The 25,162-nt window shown below is 55.0% G+C and overlaps 2 protein-coding genes across 2 annotated transcripts in view; one reads left to right on the top strand and one right to left on the bottom strand.

Annotated features, from left to right (window-relative positions):
• The window catches only part of ASTN1 (astrotactin 1), a 164,241-nt gene extending 152,582 nt beyond the window's left edge, over positions 1-11,659 (top strand). Inside the window, exons 20-24 of the mRNA XM_038757926.1 lie at positions 612-747; positions 2,839-2,939; positions 6,738-6,921; positions 8,748-8,986; positions 9,109-11,659. Of these exons, the coding sequence (XP_038613854.1) occupies positions 612-747; positions 2,839-2,939; positions 6,738-6,921; positions 8,748-8,985 (659 nt within the window). The 3' untranslated portion in view covers position 8,986; positions 9,109-11,659. The remainder of the gene's footprint in view (positions 1-611; positions 748-2,838; positions 2,940-6,737; positions 6,922-8,747; positions 8,987-9,108) is intronic.
• A 10,179-nt stretch (positions 11,660-21,838) lies between these two features.
• The window catches only part of PAPPA2 (pappalysin 2), a 154,988-nt gene continuing 151,664 nt past the window's right edge, over positions 21,839-25,162 (bottom strand). The window contains exons 21-22 of the mRNA XM_038757813.1: positions 23,370-23,468; positions 21,839-21,940 (exon numbers count right to left, since the gene is read on the bottom strand). Of these exons, the coding sequence (XP_038613741.1) occupies positions 21,857-21,940; positions 23,370-23,468 (183 nt within the window). The 3' untranslated portion in view covers positions 21,839-21,856. The remainder of the gene's footprint in view (positions 21,941-23,369; positions 23,469-25,162) is intronic.

Below are 25,162 nucleotides of genomic sequence, written 5' to 3'. Positions count from 1 at the left end.
AGCACTGTTCTAAGCACTGGGGAGGTTACAAGGTGATCAGGTTGTCCCATGGGGGGGCCACAGTCTTCATCCCCATTTTACAGATGAGGTAACTGAAGCAAAGAGAAGTGAAGTGACTTGCCCAAAGTCACACAGCTGACAATTGGCGTAGCTGGGATTTGAACCCATGACCTCTGACTCCAAAGCCCGTGCTCCTTCCACTGAGCCACGCTGCTTCTCATTTGAAAGTTGATAGGCGACCACTGGAGATTTTTGAGGAGGGGAGTGATATGCCCAGAGCGTTTCTGTGCAAAGAAAATCCGGGCAGCAGAGTGAAGTATAGATTGAAGTGGGGAGAGACGGGAGGATGGGAGATCAGAAAGGAGGCTGATGCACTAATCCAGTTGGGATAGGATGAGAGATTGAACCAGCAAGGTAGCAGTTTAGATGAGAATCATATCTACTAATTCTGTTGTAGTTTCCCAAGCACTGGTATGGCATTGGCACAGCAGAGTGGGTTAGTGGAACCTAGTCTCATTTCCACTTTCAGGGAACCGGATGTACCCCGGGGCCTCCCAGGAGAGGAGCCCTGAGGATCACATGCCTTATCCTCTTCCCTCCCCTCTGGCCAGAAACGGTGCTCAGTTTTGTGGATGATATCATCTCGGGAGCCAAGTCACCCTGCGCCATGCCATCTCGAGTCCCCGACAAGCAGCTCACCACCATCTCTTTGATCATCCGCTGCTTGGAGCCTGACACCACCTACATGTGAGTAAGAGCTCCTCTGACTGGCTCTTGCCAGCCGTCGGGGGCACAAGGCCTCCCGGGGGCACCTCCTCATTTCCTCTTCCATTGGAGGTGTAAACCAGGGGTGCAGGGACGGGGGGAGAAGCTTTGAATTGTCGTCCGTCTCTTGCCACCAGCACCCCCAGACCTGGGGCCCTTACACTTTCCATCTACCCAGAAGTGTGACATCCCCATTGAGAGCGGGTGGTAGCCGACGCCACAACCTGAGGTCAGCTTGTGGTAGAGGTGTTTTAGGGCAGGAGGGCTGATCACAAACAGGGAGCACCCTGGACTGAAGTCAGACCATCCACCTAGAAACAGTCCACGTCATGTCACACCTTCGCTCGGTGGGGCTTGGGAGGTGAATGGGTGATGGCCGGTTGCCCAAACAGCTGCTCCCCCAGAGCTGGAATGGGCATCTACAGATGGGGTGGACAGAAGAAACAAACACTTCGAAGATGCGAGGAAGGAAAATGCCACGAGCTCTGACTGACAGGGGAAGGCAGCCAGGATGGTGGATAGCAGGTGGATAGCAGTTTGGCTTAGTGGGTAGAACACAAGTCTGGCAGTCAGAAGGACCTGGGTTCCAATCACAGCTCCACCATTTGCCTGCTAGATGACCTAGGGCAAGTCACTTCACTTCTCTTTTCCTCAGTTACTTCATCTGTAAAATAGAGGTTAAAACTGTGAATGAACCCCATGTGGGTCATGGACTGTGCCCAACCTGATTAGCTTATATTAATTCTGGTGCTTAGTACAGGGCGTGGCACATAAGTGCCTAACAAATACCATAAAAAAGTAGAAGCTTAGGAACAGAGGTCCCAGGAAGATCACCAAACTAACAGGGAGGGTCCCAAACAGCTCCAGGCACTAGGGGGTTAATCTGCCACAGTGCAGCCAGTGGCAGCCTGGCCCACCAGTGTTAGGAGACCAAACATTGCTGTGCCTCCGTTTCCTCATTTGTAAAATGGGAAATTAATTTCCGCCTCCCCTTACTTTCCCGGGACATAGTGAGGCTATAGTGATATACTTGAAGTGAAAGCACCCTGAGGGCTCTCCAAATTCCAAGCGCCATGGCTACTCCCTGTATTTTCTGAGGGGGATTATTGTTCACACATTGGTTAAAAACTCAGGTTCAGTAACAGCACCTTCTAACCAGGAGCACACCAAGCCGTCTGGGTGTCGTCCCAGAAACAGCCTCACCCTATCCTGCTACCCCTTTCCACTTGATGGCATCAGTGGCTCTCTCAGCCCAGGACCAAGAAGGGCATCACCCAATCCCCTCCTCACCCCCACCCTCTTAGGCCATGATGCTTTGTGGAAGCACAAATGGCTCCTGATTTCCTGAGCAGAACTCTGACTTCCAAGTAGATCAGCCTTGGGGTAATCAATGAAACAGGAGGGAAGATGGGAGTCGGGGAGGGAGAAGCCGGGATTGGAGTGAGTTCAGCTAAATTCAGGGCCGCAGATGGGGGGATGCAGTATCACATGAGCTCTTGGGTTCAGCTTTTGAGGCCTTGAGGTTTAATTCTGCACGTGCCTACAGGCATAAATGCACATGTATGCCCATGTGATTCTGCAGGTGCCTACACGCATAAATGTGCATGCATGCCCATGTGCGCACAGCAAACAAGCCTGATTATTAACCCCGTACTAAGCAGAGGAGCGGTTTACAAACCAATCCCCTGGGCTGGGAGCAAGACTTCTCTTGCTCAAATTACTCCCCTCCTCCCCCACCGGACATCCCCGGTGCCCCCATCCTCAAGATGAGGGAAGCCAGGAACCAGCTGACAAATGATAAAAACTGAGAAAGCTAAAGATTAATTCAGCCTAACCGGGAGACAGAATTGGGGACGTCAGAGGCTTGGCCACTGGCTTGGCTCACACGCTGTAAGGCGCTTGTTTCCTTCCCTTGAAGGCACCCTAAAGCCTGGGCGGACTGGGGCTGCCTCCTTTGTGGGTATATTTGTCCTTTGGGGTCAGGGATGTGGCTTTCGCCCCAGCACCCCCACCGCCCGCTTGGGCTACCTGCTCTGGGATTGTGACTTTGGAGGGCTTCTTGCTCCGGGACAGGTTCACCCTGTGGGGAGTGGACAACACTGGCAGACGCTCCAGGCCGAGTGATGTGACGGTCAAGACCCCCTGCCCTGTGGTGGATGATGTGAAAGCGCAAGGTACGGGCAGCTGGGCTGGGCACGGGGCAGCCTGGGGTGGCCCCGGCTGGGACTCTTCCCAAAGCGGGAAATGTGGCCAGGGCTCTGGAGACCGAGACTGGGTGGAAAGGTGGCATCCTTGCTCAAACCTGCCCCCGAGAAGCCTCTCTGCCATCGGCTTGGCAGGCTCTTAGTGTTCCTACAAGGGGCTCTCCTTCCCACGTGTAGTCAACTGACAAAGTAGCTGTTCAGATTAACCCTTGTCCCTCATAAAAAACAGAAAGCTCATTTCTGCAAGGAAAGGTGGCCATAAAGGACAAGTGGGTCAGCTGCCTCCAGGAAATCAGTGGGGTCAAATTAAAGGCCCCATTAGAGATGCCAAAGCTAATACTAAAAACACGGCATGCAGGGAGCTAAAGCAGGAATTTGGTAGGGAGTCTGTGGAGCCACTTGGTGATTCTGGAGAGAAAGTTGGTTGGCAAGTGTCCAGGTTTAGCTGAGTAGGTCCTAAATGACTCTACACTGGCCAAAGCAACTCTTGGACGAAGAGCTTGGAATCAGGATGGCCGTGGCTATCATAGTCGCCCTTCTTTGCACCCACCTCCAGTTACTCGAGTCCCTTTGAATGCCTACGTTTTCCTGCCTTTGTTGAAACGTACTCTGGGTCTCACTGAGTGAATTTTACCCCTGACTGTTCCACATCTCCTCCCCACCCTCTGGCTCCCACAGTTGTCCAGAGGAAAAGGAAAAATGTGTACACTTGGGACCACATACCTCAGATGCCATGTTTTCTTTAGGGGGGGGGAGGGCAGAGGGAAGGAAGGGCTTTAATTTGCCTACCTTAGGGAAAAGTGAGTGAAGAGAAAACAGCTGAAAAGGCCAGTGAATTCTTTGGGTTTTTTCTACTGAGAATGATGAAAGGGAGTTTCTCCAACTAGTTTGTTTTTTCTTCATCACAGGCCGGTCAGAAGGACCAGGTGAAATTAAAATACAGGTTGTGTTAGATCAGACAGATAAACTTTAGATGCAAACAAACCACTGGGAGTGAGAAAGGCATCCACTTAAGTTCTGAAGGAACTTTGAGGTGAAGCCATGGAGCTCAAAGCAAGAGCATGTAACCTTTCATTGCAAATGGCCTCTGAACTCGTGGATTGCTACCAAAATCCTCTCTATAAGAGAAATTCTAGACTTGACCTGGAAATTGTAAACTGGTGTCTCACTTCTAAACCCAGAGAAGGTGTAGAATCGATTAAAAAAATAATCAGGACCAGTGAGCACTTGGAAAACACTATTTGTTAGGCAACATGGTTTTTGTAAGGCGAAACCATTGCCTTATCAATCTGCTGGAGTTCTTTGCAGGGGTCAGTGAGCATGTGGCAGAGGGGAACCAATGGAGTTTCCCATCAAAAGGACATGTACAGGGGAACCAGTGAGTTTTCAAAAGGCCTATAAAAAGGTTTTGTTCTTTAAAAAAAATGGAGTTTTCATGGGATTGAAGGGAATAATGTTCTGTCGTGGGCAGAAAACTGGATAAAGCATAGAAAACAAATCTAGGAGAAAAGCGGAGACTTTTTCCATTTGACAAAATATGAGTTCCCCCAAGATCATGGCTATTAGCAGTTTTATGTAAAGTTTCACAACCTATCTGGAAGAGGCAGGGTTCAATGACATCTCTGAATCCATGGGGTGTCACTTACCTTTTCTGGGTGCGAAATGGCCTTGGGGATTCATCCAATCATATTTATTGAGCACTTACTGTGTGCAGAACACTGTGGGATGGTCATAAGCTACAGGAGAAGATCTAGGAAAGCTGATGGAGTGGAAAGAAAAAGGGGCAGGCCCATCTGGAACTCTGTGTGGACTTTATATCGCCCACATCCAAGGACAGACATATATTAGGTTCACAGAAGAGTAAGTGTGATCTTGGTGGGGCGAGGGATGCAGCATCTGTTTGAGGATGTTAAACCTCCCTGGTCTGGAATTGAGCAGACTGAAATCATGGGATTGTTCACTAAATTCCACCACACCTCGACTAGAGAGAGATTAATCAGTGGTTTATATCGAGCACTTCTGCGTGTAGAGGGCGGTACTAAGTGCTTGGGAGGCTATAATTCCTCCCTGGCCAGGAGCTGCGAGTTTGGAGGGGGAGCAAACTGGTAAATTCATCCAACCCAGCAGATCTCCCCCAGTGCCGTACGCTTGGCTGTCCTCGCTCCCATATGGAGATCACAAATAGAACTCACTCGGGTCTCAGTTTAAATCCAATAATGAGAGGAAATTACTTCTCCAGTGACTCAAAGCGTGACCTTCAGCTCCTAATCGTCTAGGAAGAAGTCAGGTCTTACTGCTTGAACATTCATAATTTCTAAATTACCTTCTGCTCACAACAGGACTGTCCCCAGCTGCCTGGTGCACCCTGGCAGGCAGGAATGGAGAATTTGCCAGCCCTTGAGACTGTTTGAGTGGCAACCCCTGAACCCAAATGGGGCAGAAGGAGGGAGCCATAGAAAGAAAGCCATCCTGCCGTTGTTGGGTAGGGACTGTCTCTATATGTTGCCGACTTGTACTTCCCAAGCGCTTAGTACAGTGCTGTGCATACTGTAAGCGCTCAATAAATACGACTGAATGAATCCTGCCAATCCTTGTCAGAGACTTCTCTTCAGGGCAGCCCTAAAGTTGGCTGCAGTAGGGCTGTCAAATGGGCACTTTCTAGGAAATGGAAGCATGACTCATTTTCCCCATCCAACAAGAAACTGCCCATACTACCTCTTTCCCTTTGGCACCTTCAGATCTCCTGCCCCAGATTTCTTTAAGAGTCTCCGTGGGATGGGACGACTGCCATCTTGGTGGTCCAGCTTGTGGAAGAGCTTCCTCTTGAGCCCTTTGTACCCCTGTGAAACTATCTGTCATTTTCCAAGGTGTCAGGTGGGTTTTCATGATGGCCACTCAAGGCCTTGGGCTCCTGGTGCCAATGCTTTACCTAGGGGTTATCCCCTGCAGCTCTCAGCTTAACGACATCCTGCTTCTGGCCAGGGAAGACCATCGTCAGACGGTCACTCCATGGGGGTAATGAGAGCCAGAAGGGTCCTTCCTGCTCCCGAAATCCAAAATGGAACCCTGAAAATGCATCTCATTCCACCCCATAGTGGGAAACCCTCTGAGAGTTGGCAGAGCCACCGTTCAGGGGGTATTCGTCCAGGCCCTTCAAGGCCCCTGATGCAGGTCAGATCATCTCTTAAGCAACAGCCATTGGCTCAGGAGCCTCAAGGAGCTAGACAGGAGATACCCACAGCAGAAAACATCCAGTGCCACCGAGAGCTTTCATGTCTCCCATTGGCATTCCCGCTTCTTATCCCCAGTTTCAGTGCTGTTGAGTGGGATTGCCAATGCTCCCGGAGAACGGCCAGCAAAATTAGCAGATTGGCTGGGGCTTGGGATGAGGCTGATAGGCCCATGGCTGGTTCCAGGAGAGACGAGGGCAGCTTCAGTAGCCAAACAGCCCCACCCAGCCCTCACTTCCTCTTCTCTCACTCCCTTCTGCATCACCCTTTATTTGCACTCTTTATTCACCCCTCCCTAAGCCCCACAGCACTATGCTCATATTCTTTATTTATATTAATGCTTATCTCCCCTCTAGACTGTAAGCTGGTGGAGAGCAGGGAACATGTCTACCAACCATGTTATATTGTGTTCTCTGAAACATTTAGTACAGTATTGTGCACACTGTAAGTGCTCGATAAATACGATTGATTGTCATAGCAGTGTTGCCACTACTGTGCTCACTCTTTGTTTTCTCTGCACCCTCTCCACCCTCTTCAGAAATAGCAGACAAGATCTACAATCTGTTCAATGGGTACACCAGCGGCAAGGAGCAGCAGACGGCCTATAATACCCTGCTAGATCTCGGTTCCCCCAGCCTGCACCGGGTCCTCTACCACTACAATCAGCACTACGAGAGCTTTGGAGAGTTCACCTGGCGCTGCGAGGATGAACTGGGCCCCAGGTAAGCCAGCTGATTGTCGGGTTCTTTTCCCCAGCTCCAGCATCACCTCTGGGAACGTAGCTTTGTCCAGTTTGACTGGCAGGGGGCACTTCTCCCCGAGCTTGGGTAGCCCAAGGAAGGGCGCCCTGCACTCCAGCGCGGGTGTGTTTGTGCTTTCCGGGCTTGCCCTGATCCTGGACTGGTTCTGATTGCTCAACATTGGCCAGTCTAGTCCTGAGCCCCTGCTATGGGACCTGAGAATGCCTCCTGCCCACTGTAACCATTCCTTCTCTGCCGTCCAGACACAGACCCTCCCAGCCGATGGGGAGCATGGTCAGGGTGAAGGCTCCATCACTCAAAGGGACTTGGGAATGGTTCAGCGGGAGAGGGGCATTGCTGAGCAGCTCTCATTTTGACCATCAGAGGGAACATCCCAGCTGATGGCAAAAGGCAGAATTGCCACGTCCTTGGGCGGGGGCCGGGGGAGGGGGCAGGTCATCTGCAGGGGATGGGATTTAGCCAGATGGCCCGCTGTCCTGACAGTGCTGACAGTGCTGGCTGAACTGTCTTTGAAGTCCCAGGGGTGCAAACTACCCCTCCACCAGCCCCAGCCTTCCCCCTTTTCCCCGGGATGGGCAGCTGGACTGACCTGAGTGAGACCTGTGACTCCACACCTTGGTCCAGGCTCCCCAAGGCACCTCAGTGGAGGTGCCGGGGTGGGCGGCAGGAACGGGTGGCATTTGGAGCCAGGGCGGTGACCCCGGTGGCCCTGAGCTACCGGGCACCAGAGCAGCCCAAGGGTCAGCTACTCACAGCATTGGTGGGAGGAGAGTTTAAGAGGCCCTCAGCCCTGCTGGCAGTCTGAGAAGAGCGGCTAGGAGCAGGCCAGATCCAGCCAGGCAGAACCTGTGGGGCCCTATGCAGGAGTGATCAGTCAAGCAAAGTGATCAAGCAAATGACAGGGCCCTGGGACTCTTCAGAAAAGGCTGGCCAGTCTCAGGTCCTTTTTTAACTCTCGTCACCCACGTGACTCAATGGGAGGCGATCTGGGCCCTGAGGTGGCCTGAGAAAGGAAAGAACTGATGGGGGTTGGGACCACCCTGGGCTTGGAGAAGAGCATCAGTCCCAAAAGGACGTAGTTTACAGCCTGTTTCCACTCATCCCTGGCTGGGTGCCAGACGTCCGGTTTTAGACTGTTCAGCCTCTGGTCTGCATGGTATAGATTTAGTGCCAGTTGCCTTTCAGTCTGGCATTTTTATTTTCAGTGCCTGGCCTCCCTCGGCCACGGCTCCTGCGACCAAGCTTTCCGTCCCAGAATTGGCCCTGACGTGAGCGCCTGTAGAGTGGTGGGTGGGCACTGAGCTCTGGGGGCTGCTGCCAAAGGGCCCATGGGGGGCTGAGGCGGCCTGCTTAGTTCAGGGATCAGTCTTTCCCTGAGGGCCGTCCGGGGGTGCCCCCTCTTCAGGGAGGAGCCTGGGGTCACCCAGGCCAGGAGTGTGTGGTGTTGGTGGTTGAAGTACCTCCCACCCAGCCCCCGGCAGAGGGGTCAGCCTGGCACTTGGCTCCCAAACCCCAGAATTGGGGCCACAGGGGGCACTCGGGTTCAGGGGAGCTGTAGGCCGGGGTGGCCATCGTCGCCACACATACTCTTCACCTGCTCTCTCATCTCTTTTTGCCCCTTCTGTCATTTGTGACTTCCCCTCGCCATGGTCGGCCCATCTCCATCTCCCCGTCTCGTCCCACTCCACCACCTTCTCTCCCCGTCCCTCCTTCCCCCGCCCTCCCGTGGACGCCGGTCCGTGGACCGGTTGGCGTCTTCCCTCCGTGCCCGCCCCGTGGGGCTGCAGAAAAGCTGGGCTCGTCCTGTCACAGCTCGGTGACCTGAGTGCCTGGTGTCACGTGCTGCTGCGGGAGCCCCAGATCAGCCTGCAGCGCGCCTCCCTCAAATTCCTGGCCTGCCGCTACAGCGAGATCAAACCCTACGGGCTCGACTGGTCGCAGCTCAGCCGGGACCTCCGCAAGACGTGCGAGGAGCAGACGTTGAGCGTCCTCTATAACAACTATGGCGACCCCAAGGACAACTAGGGTCGGCCGCTGGGGGGGAGGGGGGGGGCTGGGGGGGGGCGGGGAGGCGGCAGCCACGGAGCGGGAGGGACAAGGTTCACCTGGGCTCGGCGGGTCATTCTTTTTCTTCTTTTTATTGGACAGTTGGGACCGCTCAAGGCGGAACCTGGCCCCGCACTGTGGGACTTGCGCAGCGCGAAACTCTTGATAAGCACGACTGGAATCGCGGCCTGCCTGCCGCAGGCTAGGCCCCGGCCTCTGTCAGGTTGGTGGCGGGGGCAGCCAGTTGCGGTTGGTCGCCCGCCTCTTTCTTTCCACAAGCGTCATCCAAGCGTCCCGGTGAGCTGACGCTCCAGGCAGGTGGGGCTGTGCCCCGGGAAGGGTCTCTTGCCCGTGCCAGGTCACAGAGGGCTGCGAGACCCAGGTCTCCGCCTGGGGAGGGGCTGACTGGCAGGTGGGCAGCCCAGTGGGTCACCCAGAGCCAGGATGCTGAAAGCTGTTCTCTCGCCGCCACCCAAGCTCTCACCTCTATCCAGCATTCGTCCGCCTCTGCCTCCATCCTGGAGCTGATAGGGCCATCGGGATCCCTCAAGAAGGGGTATTCCCAAAGCTGGGCCTCTCGCCTCCTGGGATACCTCTGGCTTCTTGGTGCAGGTTGTCCCAGAGCTTGTCTCTGTGCTGGTTCCCTAGGCTGAAAGCTCACCCGTCCCTGGACACACGGAGGTGTCAAGGGCTTCCGCAAGGGCCTCAGGCCCCCCTGCCACCCTGGGCCTGCTGGTGTCAGCCAAGCTCCAGCTCGGTGTGGGAGGGGTCAATTCCTCCACCTCAGTGGTTCAGCTCATCTTCACCCTTCAAAGCTTCTGGCTGTTTTTTCCTGCTCACCCTGTTCCGTTACTTGTCTAATTTTACAAATCATTTTTCCTGACGACCTACAGCACCGACACCCGCTCCCAGCCCCCCTCCTTCTTCAGTGAGCCGGGACCAAGGTGCGTGCAAACCTCCCTCACCTGTCACTGAGCTGGGACCAGTGAGTGCGATGGATGCAGACACTCTGGGTAGGCAAGCGACAGTGCAGTCAGTGTTAACCCCAGCTGCTCAGACTAGCAGAGCGGGATGGGCTGGCGGGGCAGGAGATTGTGGACTCTCGGCCATTCTTGGATGGCTCTTGCTCTCATGGGCCATGGGCTGTCACTGGGGGACGGTGTTGGAGTGAAGGGGCTGGGCCTCCCGGGTGGGTGGAGGGGCCTTTTGGGGAAGCCCTCACTTCACAGCCTTGAGTTTGGCCAGAGAACAATCCTTCCTCATCCCCCCATGCCCTCAAAAGGGGTAGCAGGACCTTTTCATTGTTTAAATACCCCGAGTGGGGAAATTTCCTCCCTGTCCTGCCATGCCTCCTGGGGCCTCGTGCAGGGGAGTCTATCTAGCACCAGTGCAGCTGGGCCCTCCTCTTGGATCTGATCTGGGATGCTGGGTCGTACCTTGGTGGAAAAGGGGTGGGGTGGGGGGTGGAGAGAGAGAGAGAGAGAGAGAGAGAGAGCGCATGAGCATGCCACGTGGGTATGCCCCCTGGTGTAGCTGAGATGGATGCTCATGGGCTGAAAGGAAGAGGAGGGAGAGGAAGAGATGGAAGAGGACAGAGAGAAGTAATAAGAGTGGACCAACAGCATTATTTGGGGTTTTCCACGTTCCCTCCCCAAGTCTGTTTTTGTCTAGTGTTTGGGGAGTTGTCTCACCTCAGACCTCTGATGTGTCCACGTTTTTTCCTTCACCTCTCCCTTCACCCTCCTTCTTTGTTCTCTCCCCCACTACCTGGCTTCACCCCAGCACCCCCTCAGTCCCATGCTGCCACCACCCACCCTCAGGTGAGAGGGAAGGGCAGGGGTGGCAGGTGCAGGCCAGGGCCCTGGATGGGTTGGGACCATCTTCATCTTCACAGCAGGAGGCTGATCAGCAGTGCAGATTCCATCTTCTTTGAGAGGGCTGACACCCCCTCCCCTCCGCTTCCCACCGACCCCTGACCCGCCACTGGACTGATCCTCTACCACACTGCTGCCTCCCCCAACCCAGTCTCCCAGTGGAGAGACCAGGAAGGGAGGGCACTGGTTGACAGTATTAATCCTGATGTTGCCTGCTGTCCTTGACTGCCAAACCAAATAAGGTCAGTCAATCGACGGTATTTATTTAGCATTTCCAGTATGCAGAGCACCGTGCGGAGCACTTGGGAGAAGACAATACAGTAGAGTTGGTGGGCACGATCCCTACCCTCAAAGGAGGTGACGATCCAGCATGTCCCTCTGGGACTAGCTGACACCCAGCCCACAGCCCCCGGTTCCTGGGGTCCCGTGGGATGGGAATCATCTCTGGAAGCCGCCCTGGGTGAGCTTGTGTCACCGGGAGGGCCTCTGGCTACTCCCCAGCCATGGGTTTCTTGTCCACGGAGGCCAAGCTGATGCCTTTTTTTTTCCTCTCTGCACCGGTGGCGATTATGACCGCATGTCGTGGTAGTTGGCAATTACCTAAAAACCTAATGGGGGCCTTTTTACCACTGTGGGTGGGAAGGACGACAGTGCTGAGGCGGGACCATTTCAGGTATCGCAGTATTATTTTAAAAAAGGTTTTAAAATAATTGTTGTATGATTGTAAAAAAAAAAAGCAATCCAGTTGAGAGTGAACCGAGTATTAAACCAGTCTGTTAGTAACCCTGGGGCTGGTGGATGTGAGCTGTTTTGGGAGCCTGGGGGAGGCTTGTTGGCCCCAACTCGAGGTGCTTGTTCACTGGAGCCAATCAATGGTATTTATTGAGCACTTGCTGTGTGCAGAGCACTGTACTAAGCACTTGGGAGAGTGTAATACAACAGAGTTTGTAGACATGTTCCCTGCCCACCAGGAGCTTCCATTCTAGAGGGAGGCAGGACGGTGTGCCTGCCCACCTGCTCCCCTGGCCCTGCCTGGCCCAGGTGGAGGTTGAGCTCTGATGGTGGCAGATGGATCACCTCCCTCCCCCTCCCCCTCTGCCCCACCATTGGGTTGGGGAACTGGGATTGCTCCTCAGGGGGACACCCTGGGCCAGCTAGCACCGGATGGTGGTGCCTTCGCCATGGCTGGGCCGGAGACGTACTTCCTGAGGTTAAGGGTCGATGGCTTTGGTGACGTTGAGGCAACAGCGGGAGTAGCTCGGCTTGGGTGACTCTTGGCCCAGTCACAGTCAGTTTGCCCGTGGAGCTCTCTCAGACTCTCCCCATTTGGGTCTGCCCAGAGCAGAGTCTGCCTTCTGGTGCTTTGGGTGCTTTGGGGAGTCCCTCCCACTCCCCTGACCTCAGGACTCTGCAACCCGAGAGGTCAACCTGGCCCACTGATAGGAATCTCCCTGCTCCTTTGGGGCCGGACGGGCTTGGAGGGGCCACCCTGACCCTGTCTAGAGCTCAGGCCACTGGACTGGATGTCTCTAACCCAGGTCTCCCGCCCTAGACCTCTGGGTGGTGAAAACATCCGGTCTGTGAAACAACCCTCGATTATCAGGCGGGTATGGGATTCTCTCCCTGGAACCACACTGACGATGATGGATATGGGAGGGAATGACTCTGGACTTAATAGTGTCTAATCTCATGACCCTATCTCTACCATAGTACTTGGTACATAGTAAACTTTGTTGTTTTATTGTTTTTGTTTTATTGATTGAGCACTCAGTGTTGATTGAGTGCTTACTGTGTGCAAAGCACTGTACTAATTGCTTGGATTTGTTAAGCACTTACTATCTGTCAAGCACTGTTCTAAGCATTGGGAAAGATACAAGTTTATCAGGTTGGACACAACCCCTGTCCCACATGGAGCTCACAGTTTAATTAGGAAGGAGGGGGATTTAATCCCCATTTTACAGTTGGGGAAACTCAGGCACAGAGAAGTTAAGTGACTTTACCAAGGTCATACAGCAGGCAAGTGGCAAAGGAGGATTAGAACCCAGGTCTCCCTACTTTCAGGCCCATGCTTGCCCCACTAGGTCAGGCAGGGGCTTTCCCAAGTGCATTCTACAGCAGTGAGCACCCCAGTAAAGATACAGTAGTAGGTGCATAGCTCCAGCTTTTGAAGAGGCCTCCAGGTTGAGTGATGGCTCTAATATTAACACCTGTACCAGGTTCCCGAGGACACAGAAGCTTGACCATTGTGGAGGGGAGGGGAAGAAGGGAGAAGCTTGAAGGACAGTCTGGACCTGTCAGGGAGCCCTCGGGCAAAGGAGAAATGGTATGTAGGAGTGGCAGGCCCCCTGTGTCTGTCTCCAGAGCAGGGAGGGAGGTTGGGGAAGGGGGACGACTCTGGGAAACTTTGCTGAAAGACTGTCAGCCTTGTGTGGGCCAGGGACTTTGTCAGATCTGCATACGTTGTTTCTCCCCTGGCGCTTAGTACCGTGCTTGGCATGTTGAAAGTGTTTAACAAACAGTATTATCATTATTATTTGAAAACTGAGAGACCCTCTCCAAAGCATTCGCTTCCCAGAGCTCCAAGGAGGAGGGCAGTTGGGGAAGGGCACTTGGAAAGTTCTTGTCCATGGAAAGTTCCACTTCATCCTTTTCTCGACCGACCGCCTCCCCTTGGCCAAGGTTAGAATCCTGGACTCCAACTCCAAAGCAGGTCACAGGGCACTTTTGTTCTCTTCGGTGACCAGGCCTGGCCTCCACCAGCCCAAGAGCCCCAAGTCACCTACGGCGTCCATCCCCAAGGACAGGTCTGGCCACAGAAGGGGAGAGGAGAGGAGGGGCAGCCGGGCAAATGACCCACCTGGCAATCTTCAATCTCAGTAGAAGGAATGAGACTTAACGGTAGGGCAGCAAGCTTTCTTTCTTGCCCCGGGTGCCCACTTAGCTAGTTACAGCGCTGATCTGGCCTAAGCTTCCTCTACAAAACCTGACCCCGGGGCCTTGGCTACCTCTATCTGCCACAGGGCGGCTCTCCAGGTTGGAATAAGCTGTGGGAAGGCAGCACGCAGACAAAAACCAGCATTGCCTTGGGGGCCGTGACCTGAAATGTGGCAGGGGAGAAGGGAAGATGGGGACTGCTGAGAGCGGGAAAGAGCAAGATAAGACAGGGGCGGGGGCTGGAATACCAAATTTACTGGTATGTAGTTGCTGGTCCGCTCTGCTCTGTCTTCCCTTCAGAGAGAGCGTTTCTTCCTCCCAGGTCCAGCCTTCTGGATCCTGCCCCCTTCAGCTGCTTACTCTGACAGAAGGGGACAGCGCTGGGGGAGGAAGCCTTCAGGTTATCTGTCACTCAGTTGCCCGGGGCTCCCAAGCCCAGCCCATCTCCACCTGGTGGGGGGGGGGGGGGGGGGGGGCCAGGGCTGCTCCTCACCTCACCCTCCATCAGTGCTCCCCCAGTCAGTGACCACTAGTGGCCCTTAACGGTCACTAGTGGGTGGCAGGACAGGTGGTCCTTGTGCAGAGCTCCCCTATTTCCAAGGGTCCCTCCTCTTTCTCCTTCCCTTCCTCTTTGCCCCTCCACCAACTCTCATAGCCCTCAGTGGGGGCGGGGGGTAGAGAGGGGCTCAAACCCTCTCCCCCTTCTGTTTCACCCCTGTTCCCTCTCTGGCCTCCCGTCTTGTTGCTTCCCCGACCTGCCGCCATCCCCCTGCTTCTACTGGTCTCACCAGCCTCGCTCTGCCTTCTCCCCTGCCCACATCCTCTAGCCCAGGGTGGGGTTCCCCTCCTCCCCGACTCCCCTGGGGCTGGTGGCCTGTGGGCAGAGCCAGCCATGGAAGGATTTTCTCAGCAAGCCCGGTCCTGGGGAATATATAGCTGCTCTTGAGCTTGGGACCTCAGCCTGGCCCACTCATATCTGTACACATGACCTGTGTTAGGCATCTCCCAAGTGGTGGGGCATGCCTGACCAGGGGAGGAGGATTGCCTTGCTTGTGGCTCTCCCCTCTCTGAGGCTACCAGCCTCCTAAGGTGCTGGGACTCCTGCTCACCTCTGGCAGTAGCCAGGGGACAGGTGAGTGCCCATCTTCTGCTCGCTGCCGATATGCCACCAGGCATTTTTCTGCTCACTGGCTTAGTTACAACACCCACCTCCCTCTGCTTTGGCTCCCGTTGCCATGTCCCATGGCCCAGAAGTGGTACCCTTGTTTCCGGGACCCAGAGCAGGTGGGGGGGTGGGGCCGGGGGATTCCTGGAAGACATGCTCCAACTTTGGGCAGAATTGGGCAAGATATTTCAACCTGCTTCCTGCCACCTTGGTTGGAGGGGAGGCAGCGGGGGAATGTGTATTCCCTTTCTTTCCACTCTGGGGCTGATGGAGGGCTGAGGGTGAGAGCACAGGAGCTGCTGAACCTCAGGTGAACCAGGTGTGGGCCAGCCAGCAGGCCAGGTGAATGATCGGGCCAGTGGGACGTCAGAGGTTGGGCTGTGGAATCCCTTGAAAATAACAGTATCTGCTTGTCTGAACATCAAGCTGGTGAGTTCCCCTCCCTTCTTCCTTAAAGTTCAAGTGGGGCAGCCAAGAGAAATTGGGCATTCTGTGGGGTTTCATTTACTGGGCGTACACACGCAGACCCATTCCCTTGGGAGCTGTCAGCTCAGTCTTCCATGCATCCTCTTAAAGCAAACGTGCTGCATTCCATATTGTCCAACAGCCTTCCAGGTGCGTTCCAAACCTTTAAGGATTACAAGCATTTTTCGAGCCCACAACGCTTGCATTAGTTCTTCACTTACCCTGAAAACCTGTTTTGGGAAGACCAAGCTTCCCTTCCGTCCCTTCCCTATTCACCCCCATGTCTTTAGGCTCAAAGTGGGGTGGGTAATTTGTGCGAAACCTATCCAAAGCGAATGATGGCATAGTTTTTTCCTGTTCTCTCAGGCCTATTGATTTGACTCTCTTCAGATCTGGACCGGTGTGTTCGGGTCCAGGGCCCCAACTTCGGTGCTCAGGTAAGAAGTTTAATGGGACACTACCTAACCCCTTGGTGCCTGGGTTGGTGTCCGTCCCTTCGGGATGGTTGCCTGACTGCGGTGGGTCCAGGCCCCAGGACCAACCATCAGCAGGGGAGCTAAGGACTTCTGTGGCCTTCAAGAGGTAGGGCATGACATCTGCTTGTTATTACGGTGAATAATCCCAGGATTCTGTCTTCCTTGTCTCCCAGTAGTCAAGAGGAAGCTGGGATGGCCCTCGTTGTCTTAACAAGCCTGACGTGTGGCTCTAGCCCTATACACTTGGTTTCTAGATCAGAGTTTATATCGTACATTTGTTCACTTAGCCCCAGGGCTTAAAGGAAGAAAAACAGAATTAAAATCATGTAATAATAATAACTAAGCACTGGGGTGTCTACAAGTTATCCATTTGGACACCGTTCCTGTCCCACATGGGGCTCACAGTCTGGGTAGGGAGAAGAAGGATTTAATCCCCATTTTTGCAGATGAGGAAACAGAGGCATGGAGAAGTGAAGCAATTTTCCCAAAGTCACACAGCAGACAAGTAGCAGAGCCAGGGTCAGAATCCAGGATCTTTGACTCCCAAGCCTGTGCTCTTTCCACTAGACCATGCTGCCTCTTGAGGCCCCTTGTGCTTTAAGGGAGTTGTGACCATTTTAAAAGACCCTCTTGGTTCAGGCTCTGTCCTCCTCTGACCAAATCAATTCTGGATTTGTTTTACCCACAGAGGCTAGATTTTCCTTGCATCCCCTCGGCAGTGACTTGTGGGAAGGCCAGAAGAGGCAGTCAACGGGGCCAGTCCTGGAGCAGGGAGCCCCTTAACCCCAATCTACTCTGGGAAAGGAGGTGATTCCTGGGTTTGGATTTAGCACCCTTAGCCTGGCTTTTGGCATTGCCCTAAAGAATGGGGGTGGAGGGGGCTGAGTGTCACCCAAAGAGATGGGGTGGATGGTAAGTAGTGAAGGGGACCCGATCTCTCTGTTGGAGGGCGAGATTTCCCTCTAGCCCAGTTGGGACTGTAGGACCCTGTGTTACAGCTTTCTGGGCTAGGCAGGACCCTGCATGGGCTCTGGACTCTACGTACTGAGCAGAATGTTTGAGAGCGAATGTTAGGTAGGATAATCTGGGAGAGGCCTGAGTGAGTCCCAAATGCCCAATTTAGCATTAGCAGGGCTGGCTGAGAGCAGGCCCTGGCCAACCGTGGGTTCTCAGAGGTAATAATAATAATGATGGTATTTGTTAAGCACTTACTATGTGCTAAGCACTGTTCTAAGCGCTGGGGAGGTTACAAGGTGATCAGGTTGTCCCACGGGGGGCTCACAGTTTTAATCCCCATTTTCCAGATGAGGGAACTGAGGCACAGAGAAGTGAAGTGACTTGCCCAAAGTCACACAGCTGACAGTTGGTGGAGGTGGTACCCACACTGGCCCTGCCTCTCCCTGACTCTGCTGCCGGGCCAAGGGGATGAGAGGAGCGCGGGACTCCCAGTAGAGCCTGCCGGCCACTCTCTCACCCGAGGAGGCCCCACCCCCCAGGTCACCCAATCTGATACCACAGGGGCCTAGTCAGTGCTCAGCCCCCATCCCCTCCAAAGGCCTTCCAGCTACCTTGAGTCTCAGCAGATAGAGCGGTAAGGTGGCGGGTATGGGCGGGGAGTGATTGCCAGGGTATGCAGCGGTAAAGGCTGTCCAAGTCTAAGCTGAGGAGCATACCGAGGGAAGAATGGGGGAATGTGTAGGGTTATGGGATGGAGGCAGTGGGAACGTTTTGCATTTTCTACTGTACGGAGGGCAAGGAAGGGGAGGAACGCTGACCAGTCCGGCTAGTTCCTGTGCAAGGACCAAAGGTCCAGACCTGGTCCTCGAGGTGCTTTCTACCCACTGCTAACCTTGCTGGTGGGGCAGGAGCATGGGGGCTCTCTCCTAGGCCTCCTTCTGGCCACCCTTAACCCCATCCCCAGAGGAGGTGACGACCTGGCTCGAGAGGTAAACTTGTGAGAAGCTTCACGTCAGGTGTGGGTTTGATTTTTTTGTTTTAATGAACATGTTATAATCTTAGAAAATAACTGGCTTTAGCTGTTTTACAATACAGTAGATCAGTTCCTTTCACTGTGCCCCAGTCACGCCATTCCCACGGGGTTCGAACTGATGTGCCAGAGAGCAGTTTCATGGAGTTGGAGATGAGCCAAGGGAAGGTCTGGTGACCCAGGTGAGAGGGGGCAGGGGGAGGGAGAAGACAGCAGCAAGCTCAGCCCCCTCTCTCGCCCTCACTCTATCTCTGACATTTTTTCCTTCCTTTTCCCTGGAGGCTGCAGTCCAGGTCAGTGCTATTGCCATGAGAGAGTCTGTCCGGAGACCAGGCCGGGGCCCCAGGTTGACACGGTGGGTGAAGACTCGAGTGGGAAAAGGAAGGAGAGAGCCTCAGACTAGGACCGGTAAGTGAGCAAGGAGCTCCCCTCCTCACCCCCCACCTTCCCCCAGCACCAAGAGGCTTGACTCCTCATGGGCTGGGGGAATCCCGCAGTGAAGGGGACAGCAGAGGGCACGGCGGTTGACCCCGAGACCGCTTTTCCCGGCTTGGCGGGGGTGGGGGCGTCAGGCCTGACCCTGACCAGCAGCGGAGGAGGGGGGCGGAGGTGAAGTAGAGGTCTGTGGCAGTGGTCTGTGACTGAATGACGGTTCTGAGTTGGGCAGAGCTGTGATCTTGCTCTCCCATAGCAGCGGTTGAGCCCAGGATGAAGACAAAAAGACAAACAAACCTGAAACATTGAAAAACAAAGAAGTACAAAGTCCAAACCTTGGTCCCTGGTATCTTTCTGGAGCAACTGGGTTTGGGGAGGCGCGCGCGTGCATGTGTGTGTGTTTGTTTTGTGGGAGATTTCAAGTTCCACAGTCTCTCCTGGTCCGGGCCCACAGCCCTCCACACCAAGGTGGACAGTCTGCCCAGTTCTGTCCCTTTATAGGAGGCCGTGAGGAAATCTCCCCCACAGATGCTCCTTCTGGATGCTCCTGAGGCCCCTGAGCCCTCCTGGGGACGGACAACTGAGGCCCATGAGCCCCTGGGCAGGCTGAAGGGACTTCTGTGGTAGTCAGGTGAACCAGCAGGCAAGACGGTTTCCTCTCATTCTGGCTCTGGGAAAAAACGACCTAGTGTTCTGTCTCTATCCCCAGAAGCTCCTAGGTCTTTGAAAAGCCTTAGATGCTTGTAGCCTTTAAGTCCCAGCCAGAGGAGTGGAGAGGCAGGGATCTTGATTTCCAGATGCAACCCACCCTTCCCTCCCCACAGGGCCGATAGCGGGTTTGGCTTCCTTTCCTCCTCCTCTTCTTCTCTTCCCCAAGAGCAGAGCCGCTGCCCTCTTCCAACACGGCTGCAGCCAGACCATTCCAGATGGGAGGCCGTGAAGGCATCTGCTTCGCTGGGTGATGAAGCCACCTGCTGAGGCCCCGGGACAAGAAGCGGGAGCCAGAGTCTAGGTAGGGCTTTGGTGTCCAGTTCTGTGAGTGCCCCCCCCCCCCCCCCCCGACCCCAGCCCCAAAAGCCCTACTGTGGGACTTCCTCTGGCCCAGGTCCCCGGCGGTCAGCTGCAGAGTCCGGGGACAGACACCTCACATCCCCCAGAGTCTCCGAGGGCTGCTACTCCCACGCGTGGGGCGGAGGCCTCACCACCTGGTTCTGCCCGGGGACGTGAGGAGATGGAACCGAGTCTCTGCTCATTAGCAGGAAAGGGAACCACACCTTGCTGTCGGCTCTGGGCCACGAGGTGCTAAGGCGAAGCCAAGGCAAGGAGCCTGAGCCGGCGGCAATTCTCCCCTCAGGCCACAGGGTGTCGGCCTCGCTCCATGCAGAGTTTCTCCATCCGTGTTCGTGGGTCTGCGGAGCAGAGACTTCCAGCTTCGGCACCGGCTCGGCTTGGGCCTCAGATTGCCCTCCGAGGTCCTCCGGCCATCTACCTCTGCCAAAGGTAATCCCCCCCTTGCCGGGTTTCCAGCCTGCACGTAGGAGCACCGCACCCTGACCGGTAGCTTCTCCCTCAGCACGGACTCCTCCGTAAATGTCCCGTCTCTTCCTCGTGTCCATCTGCTCCTTTCCTCCTGCAGTGCCCCCTCCCCCTCGACCCAACACACGTGTTCCCCCGGCCGCCGTGTAATCTCCAAGCCTGTTTACACACACCAGCCCTGGGCCGTGGGCTGGTTGTGAGTGAAGGGAATGGAGAGGCCTGGCAAGAGGTTGGAGAGCGGAAATGGAGGGCAGTGGGAAGGCTTTCTTCCTAGGGAGCTGATCTTGTCAGAGGGAGATCCTCCAGCCTCACACAGGCGCACACACACACACACACACTCCTCCTTTTTCCGGGCCCAGAAAACCCCGGAGCCAGAGTGTATGCCAGCCTCCGCAGGGGTGTCCACACCAGGAAGGCCAGGGCTGGCAGGAGTTGGGATGGGAGGGGAGGGAGTCTTCAATTAAACCCCACACCACCGGGCAGAACATATATGTTCTCCAACAGTCGCCTGGCCCACCTGCCAGCCCGGAATGGAAAAATCCCAGTCAAGAGGGTTAGACATTGGCAGTGAGATTTCCAGGGAGCTGAGACCCACCCCCCTGCTCCCTGCCCCAGGACCTCTACCCCACCTGACCTTCATTAGGCCCAAAGCAGCAAGAGCGCAGTGTTCGCTTGTTCACTTGCTCATGTCTCCCTGTTTGGAAGAGGTAAGAATTTCCTTGAGAGGATGGCTGCCCATCTCCCCTTCTGCCAGGCTACTCTAACGATGACAGGATGTCTGGTCTTCTTGCCCATCTCCCCTCTCTCCCTCTGTCTCTCTGTCCCTCTCTCTGTCAGCCTCAACACTTCCCCACCCATCTTCCATCCCCGAAAGGTTTCCACTAAGCACAAATGGCAAGGCATCCCCTCACTCTGGCCAGGGCCACCTCCAGGATGTCCCCAGACCGGGTTTCTCCCATAGTTGGGTGGCAAGGAAGTGTATGGGAAGTCTGGCCTCAGTGAGGTGATCTTTCTGTGTTCCCCTAGCCACTCTCCTACCCCTGTGCCGTGGCCCTGCTCCTGGGCTCTGTGGCTCCAGGCCCGAGCCCCTCCTTCCTTTTGCAGAGGGGCCACCGGCGAGACCCTTTGCCGCTCTCCCCTCCAAGCCCCAGCTCTTTCTGTAGCCTGCTCTTTTGACACACATATGTCACAGCAGCATGTGTGCGACAGAGTACCTTCTAACTTGATAGCAACAAAAAATATAATATATTTCATATATTTATATAATTATGCTTAAATATTCATGGAGCGTTCACAACTAACCTCCTCATTGCTAAAAGGAGCCTAGAGAGCTGAAGCGGGGAAGAGCGGGGCCGATGGGAGTGGCAGCGGCCCCAGCTCGGGGATGGGCAATTCATGGGGGAGATGGCAGAGCGGCCGCGAGGGCTTCTCCCCTAGGATTTTGGCTTTGGTTTCCGTGCCGAATAGGGTTGGGGGAGAAGGAAGGTGTGAGGAGGGCAGGGTGGAGGAGGAAGAGGAGGAGAAGGGATTGTTGGGCACAAATCTCTCCCCCCATGCACCCCACCATCACTATCCCTCTACCCAACAGTTCTCTTTCCCAGGATTCAGCGCTGTCCCCTCAGGGGTCCTTTCGAGGCTGTGATTGTGGCCCCTTTGAGAATGGGGAAAAGGGGTTGGTTAGTCCCCTATTTTTCCCCTCCCATTTCTGTTGCAATCCTCTGAACTGCATCTTTCTACCTTGTTTCCCCCATGCTTCTTTCTCCCTTCCCCTCCTCCTCCCTTGTTTCCTCCAAGGGGTATGTGCACTCCTGCATGTGCGCTCTCGCTCTCTCTCTCTCTCTCTGTCTCTCTCTCGCTCTCTGTCGCTCTCTCCCCGCCCCCCCCCCCCCACCTTCTTACTCCCTCTCCCGCAGCTTTCTTCGCCTGCCTACCTCCCCCAAGAGGGGAAGGCTTGGGGGTCGGGGACAGAGGTTCCATCTCAATGCAGTTGCTGATTCTCCTCGGCCTTTGGGTCCCGACAGGTGCATTCATCCTGGTCACAGTCAGCAGCAAATGGGACCACCTGGTGGGAGAGTGCAGACAGATGCCCCCCCACAGTAGATGAGAACCCTCAAGGGGAAACCGCATTACTTCACTGGCAGGTGAGTCAGCCTTTGGTGGGGGCATGCAGGAACCTCAGGAGAAGCAGCATGGCCTACTGGCAACAGCATGGGCTTGGGATTCAGAAGGATGTGGGTTCTAGTCCTGGCTCTGCTACTTGTCTGCTGTGTGACCTTGGGCAAGTCACTTAACTTCTCTGTGCCTCAGTTACCTCATCTGCAAAATGAGGATTGACTGTGAGCCCCACATGGGACAACTTAATCACCTTATATCTACCCCAGTGTTTAGAACAGTGCTTGGCACATAGTAACCACCTAACAAACACCATAATTACTATTATCTCATTCTCACTCCTGTGTTTAGTTGTCATGCTTTGCCCACAGAATCCCACCCATCCCTGTCAGGACTCAGTGAGGACTGTTGGCCCAGGGGGGCAGCTGAGAGGTCCTCTCTTGGTTTTGGAGGTGCCTGGGGCCAGATAGGTGGTCGCCCCTTCTGCACAGCTCTCCGCCTAGGCCCTGCTTTGACTTCACCCAACACCTGAGATGGTGCCACCCACCCACCCGGGCAGGCAGGGAGCACTGGGGAAGCAGCACAGAACCACGGAGAAGGGCAGTTTCTGGCCAGAACTGAGTGGACAGTATGAGGGGCGGGGAAGGGGAGGACTCTGGCCAGGTGAAAGGAAACAGCCTCTGGGAGTAGTCTCCATCATCACTCTCTGGAGGAAGGAGGGTCCTGGGGAAGGTGAGGAGGGGGAAGGTGAGGAGTTGGCATTTAGAACAAGGAATGTGGAGCCCTACCACATCCAATGGGCTCCCCAGGTTGCCCTGAGTCAGTGCAAGAGTGAAAGGAGGCAGCTCCGGAGGGAGCAGTGCTATGTTATGGGGCTGTGGTCAGGCTGCCTGACAAAAACTTACTCCCGTTCAATCCTTGCATCACTTGCCCACATAGTTCTGCCTTTTGGGCCCGGGCTCGGCCTGCCGGTCAACCTGCCTGCCAGCCTGCCTTCCCTCTTCTCCCTTGCTGCCAAGCTGGGTGGAATCTTGAATAAATAAATCCCCAATGGCCAAGGTGTGAATGGGTTAAGCTGTGAAGCATGGTATCTTTAACCCTGACCTTGCCCCCTGGTGTACCCGTAACCCTTACCCTCACCTTGATGCATTTGGGCAGTGATTGACTTTTGTCTTCAACACAGCTGCACCTCTGGATATCTTTGTGGTACAAGACCTTTGACTTGTTGGCACACAGTCCTTGAGCTTATCCCTTATTGCCCCCCCTCCTGCTCCGTGAAGCGTCAGGCCTCCCGGGGCTAGTTGCTCCGGGGAACGGCACTTGGAGGATGAGATCCTGATGGAGGGGGGAGGAGGGGGCTGTGGGCGGTGGTCACTTACCTTTCTGGTGGACAGGGTGGAGGAGCAGCAGTCCCCGCCATCGTAGCGGCAGTAGGCCCTGTTGTTGATGGTGTCACACCACCCATCGGCCTGGAAAGGCTGGCAAGAGAAACGACAGGTAGTCAGTATGACGATCCCCCCAAGGATCTCTCTCCAGAGCAGTTGGCCCAGGGGTGGTCAGGCACATTTGAGAGGGGGTCTGTCCAGGGTTACTCCCATCCTAGGCTTTCCTGGGCCACCCCAACTTCACCCCCCCGCCCCCTCTGCCGAACCCGCTCAGAGACCAGCACCCTGGGCTTGTCCCCGGGCTGGGGAGGTTGGAAACCTTGAGGTGCTAGGACAGGGCCCAGCAGGCTGGCAGTCCTAATGCAGCCTGCTGGAGTGTTTGTCCACCCACAGTGGCTGGTAACGTCCCAGGGAGCGGAAGACCTGGACAAACCATTTCCATCCATTCCCCTGATTGCCACAAGTTAAAAGGAACCAAAAATGGAAGCGGGCCCAGGCCAAACTAGAGTTAATGGAGTGTCTCACCCCAAAAGGGAATGTTTGGTAAGGTCGACAGCAACAGGCAACTCTGTTGAGCATGCGTAGTGCAGGCTGGCAGTGCAAGGAAACTGGGTACCTGCAAGAAGCTCCTGGCCACCAATCCCCTAGCCCAAGGCCCCTGGCTGCTGTCCATCCTGAGCCACCGCATCCCGGCAGAGACCCCAAGCCTGGCCGGGTGGGCTCGCTGGTGTGAGCCTCCTCGCTGCATCCTCGGGATCTCCCAGAGGGACCAGAACTTTGCCTGCTGCCACTTCGGGCCTCATCCTTTCCTGTCTCCTCTCAAGTTTCAGTCTACTCCTTTGCTCAACGAGGGTCAAGATACCCAGCCCTGGTCGAGAGATTGTTTCAGGAAGGGTAGCCAAGTATTCCAGAAGCCGGTAAGCAGTTTGCTGCTCTAAAGTGTTACTAAAAGGCAAGTTGGCATTTAGTAGTCTTTATGCACCCCATTTCATGCTGAAGGGGCGCAAAATAATGTTTGCAGCTGCATGCTGTTTTCCTTCTAATTGCTCTGCCCACTCCTGAAATGCTGCTGCGTCTGGGGTGGAATGCAACAGCTGGTTCACAGCTGCACAGCAACGTCAGTGGGGAACAGGAAGGGAAGCTCAACGATGTTTTCGAATCGGGGCCGGCCCCGTGTCCTGGATACTGGGGCCGGCTAGCAGCACCCTGGCTGACTTCTGAGGAACAGAAGGTCAAGCTCTCAGTTGGACATCTCGCCCACAGGTTTACCTCCTCCCTCGGCGCCAGCTATGGAGATGATGTGACCCCACACTGACGTTGTTCCTGACTCCTGCCTGGCCCGAATTCTACGGCCAAAGGAAGCCTGGTCCTTGTCGCTGGACCACACGAGTGTGGAAGCAAAATCATGGCCGGCCTTGGTGCCTGGGAATGGGGGCTCCGCCACTGTTTGAGTGATTCCAGTCAAATGTAAGGAAGAGTTTTTCAACGGGAAAGGTTTGGGAGGTGGTTGGGGACAGAGGAGGGAGGGGGCCTGTACTGTGAAGGGCAACAAAGCGTTAAAGTCTTCTCTTCCAATGACGAGTTGGAGGTGGGCTGCCTGAAGGCAGGGGGCTGGACTCAATGGATGCAGCTCAACTCCCACAGCACTTATGTACATACCTGTAACCTATATATTTCTATAAATGTCTGTCTCCCCCTCTAGACTGCAAGCTTGTTGTGGGTAGAGAACTTGTCTACCAACTTGGTGAAATTGTGCTTGCCCAAGCCCTTAGTACGGTGCTCTGCAT

Source organism: Tachyglossus aculeatus, chromosome 16, assembly GCF_015852505.1.
Source record: "Tachyglossus aculeatus isolate mTacAcu1 chromosome 16, mTacAcu1.pri, whole genome shotgun sequence".
NCBI lineage: Eukaryota > Metazoa > Chordata > Mammalia > Monotremata > Tachyglossidae > Tachyglossus > Tachyglossus aculeatus.
This window is presented reverse-complemented; position numbering and strand designations above follow the sequence as displayed.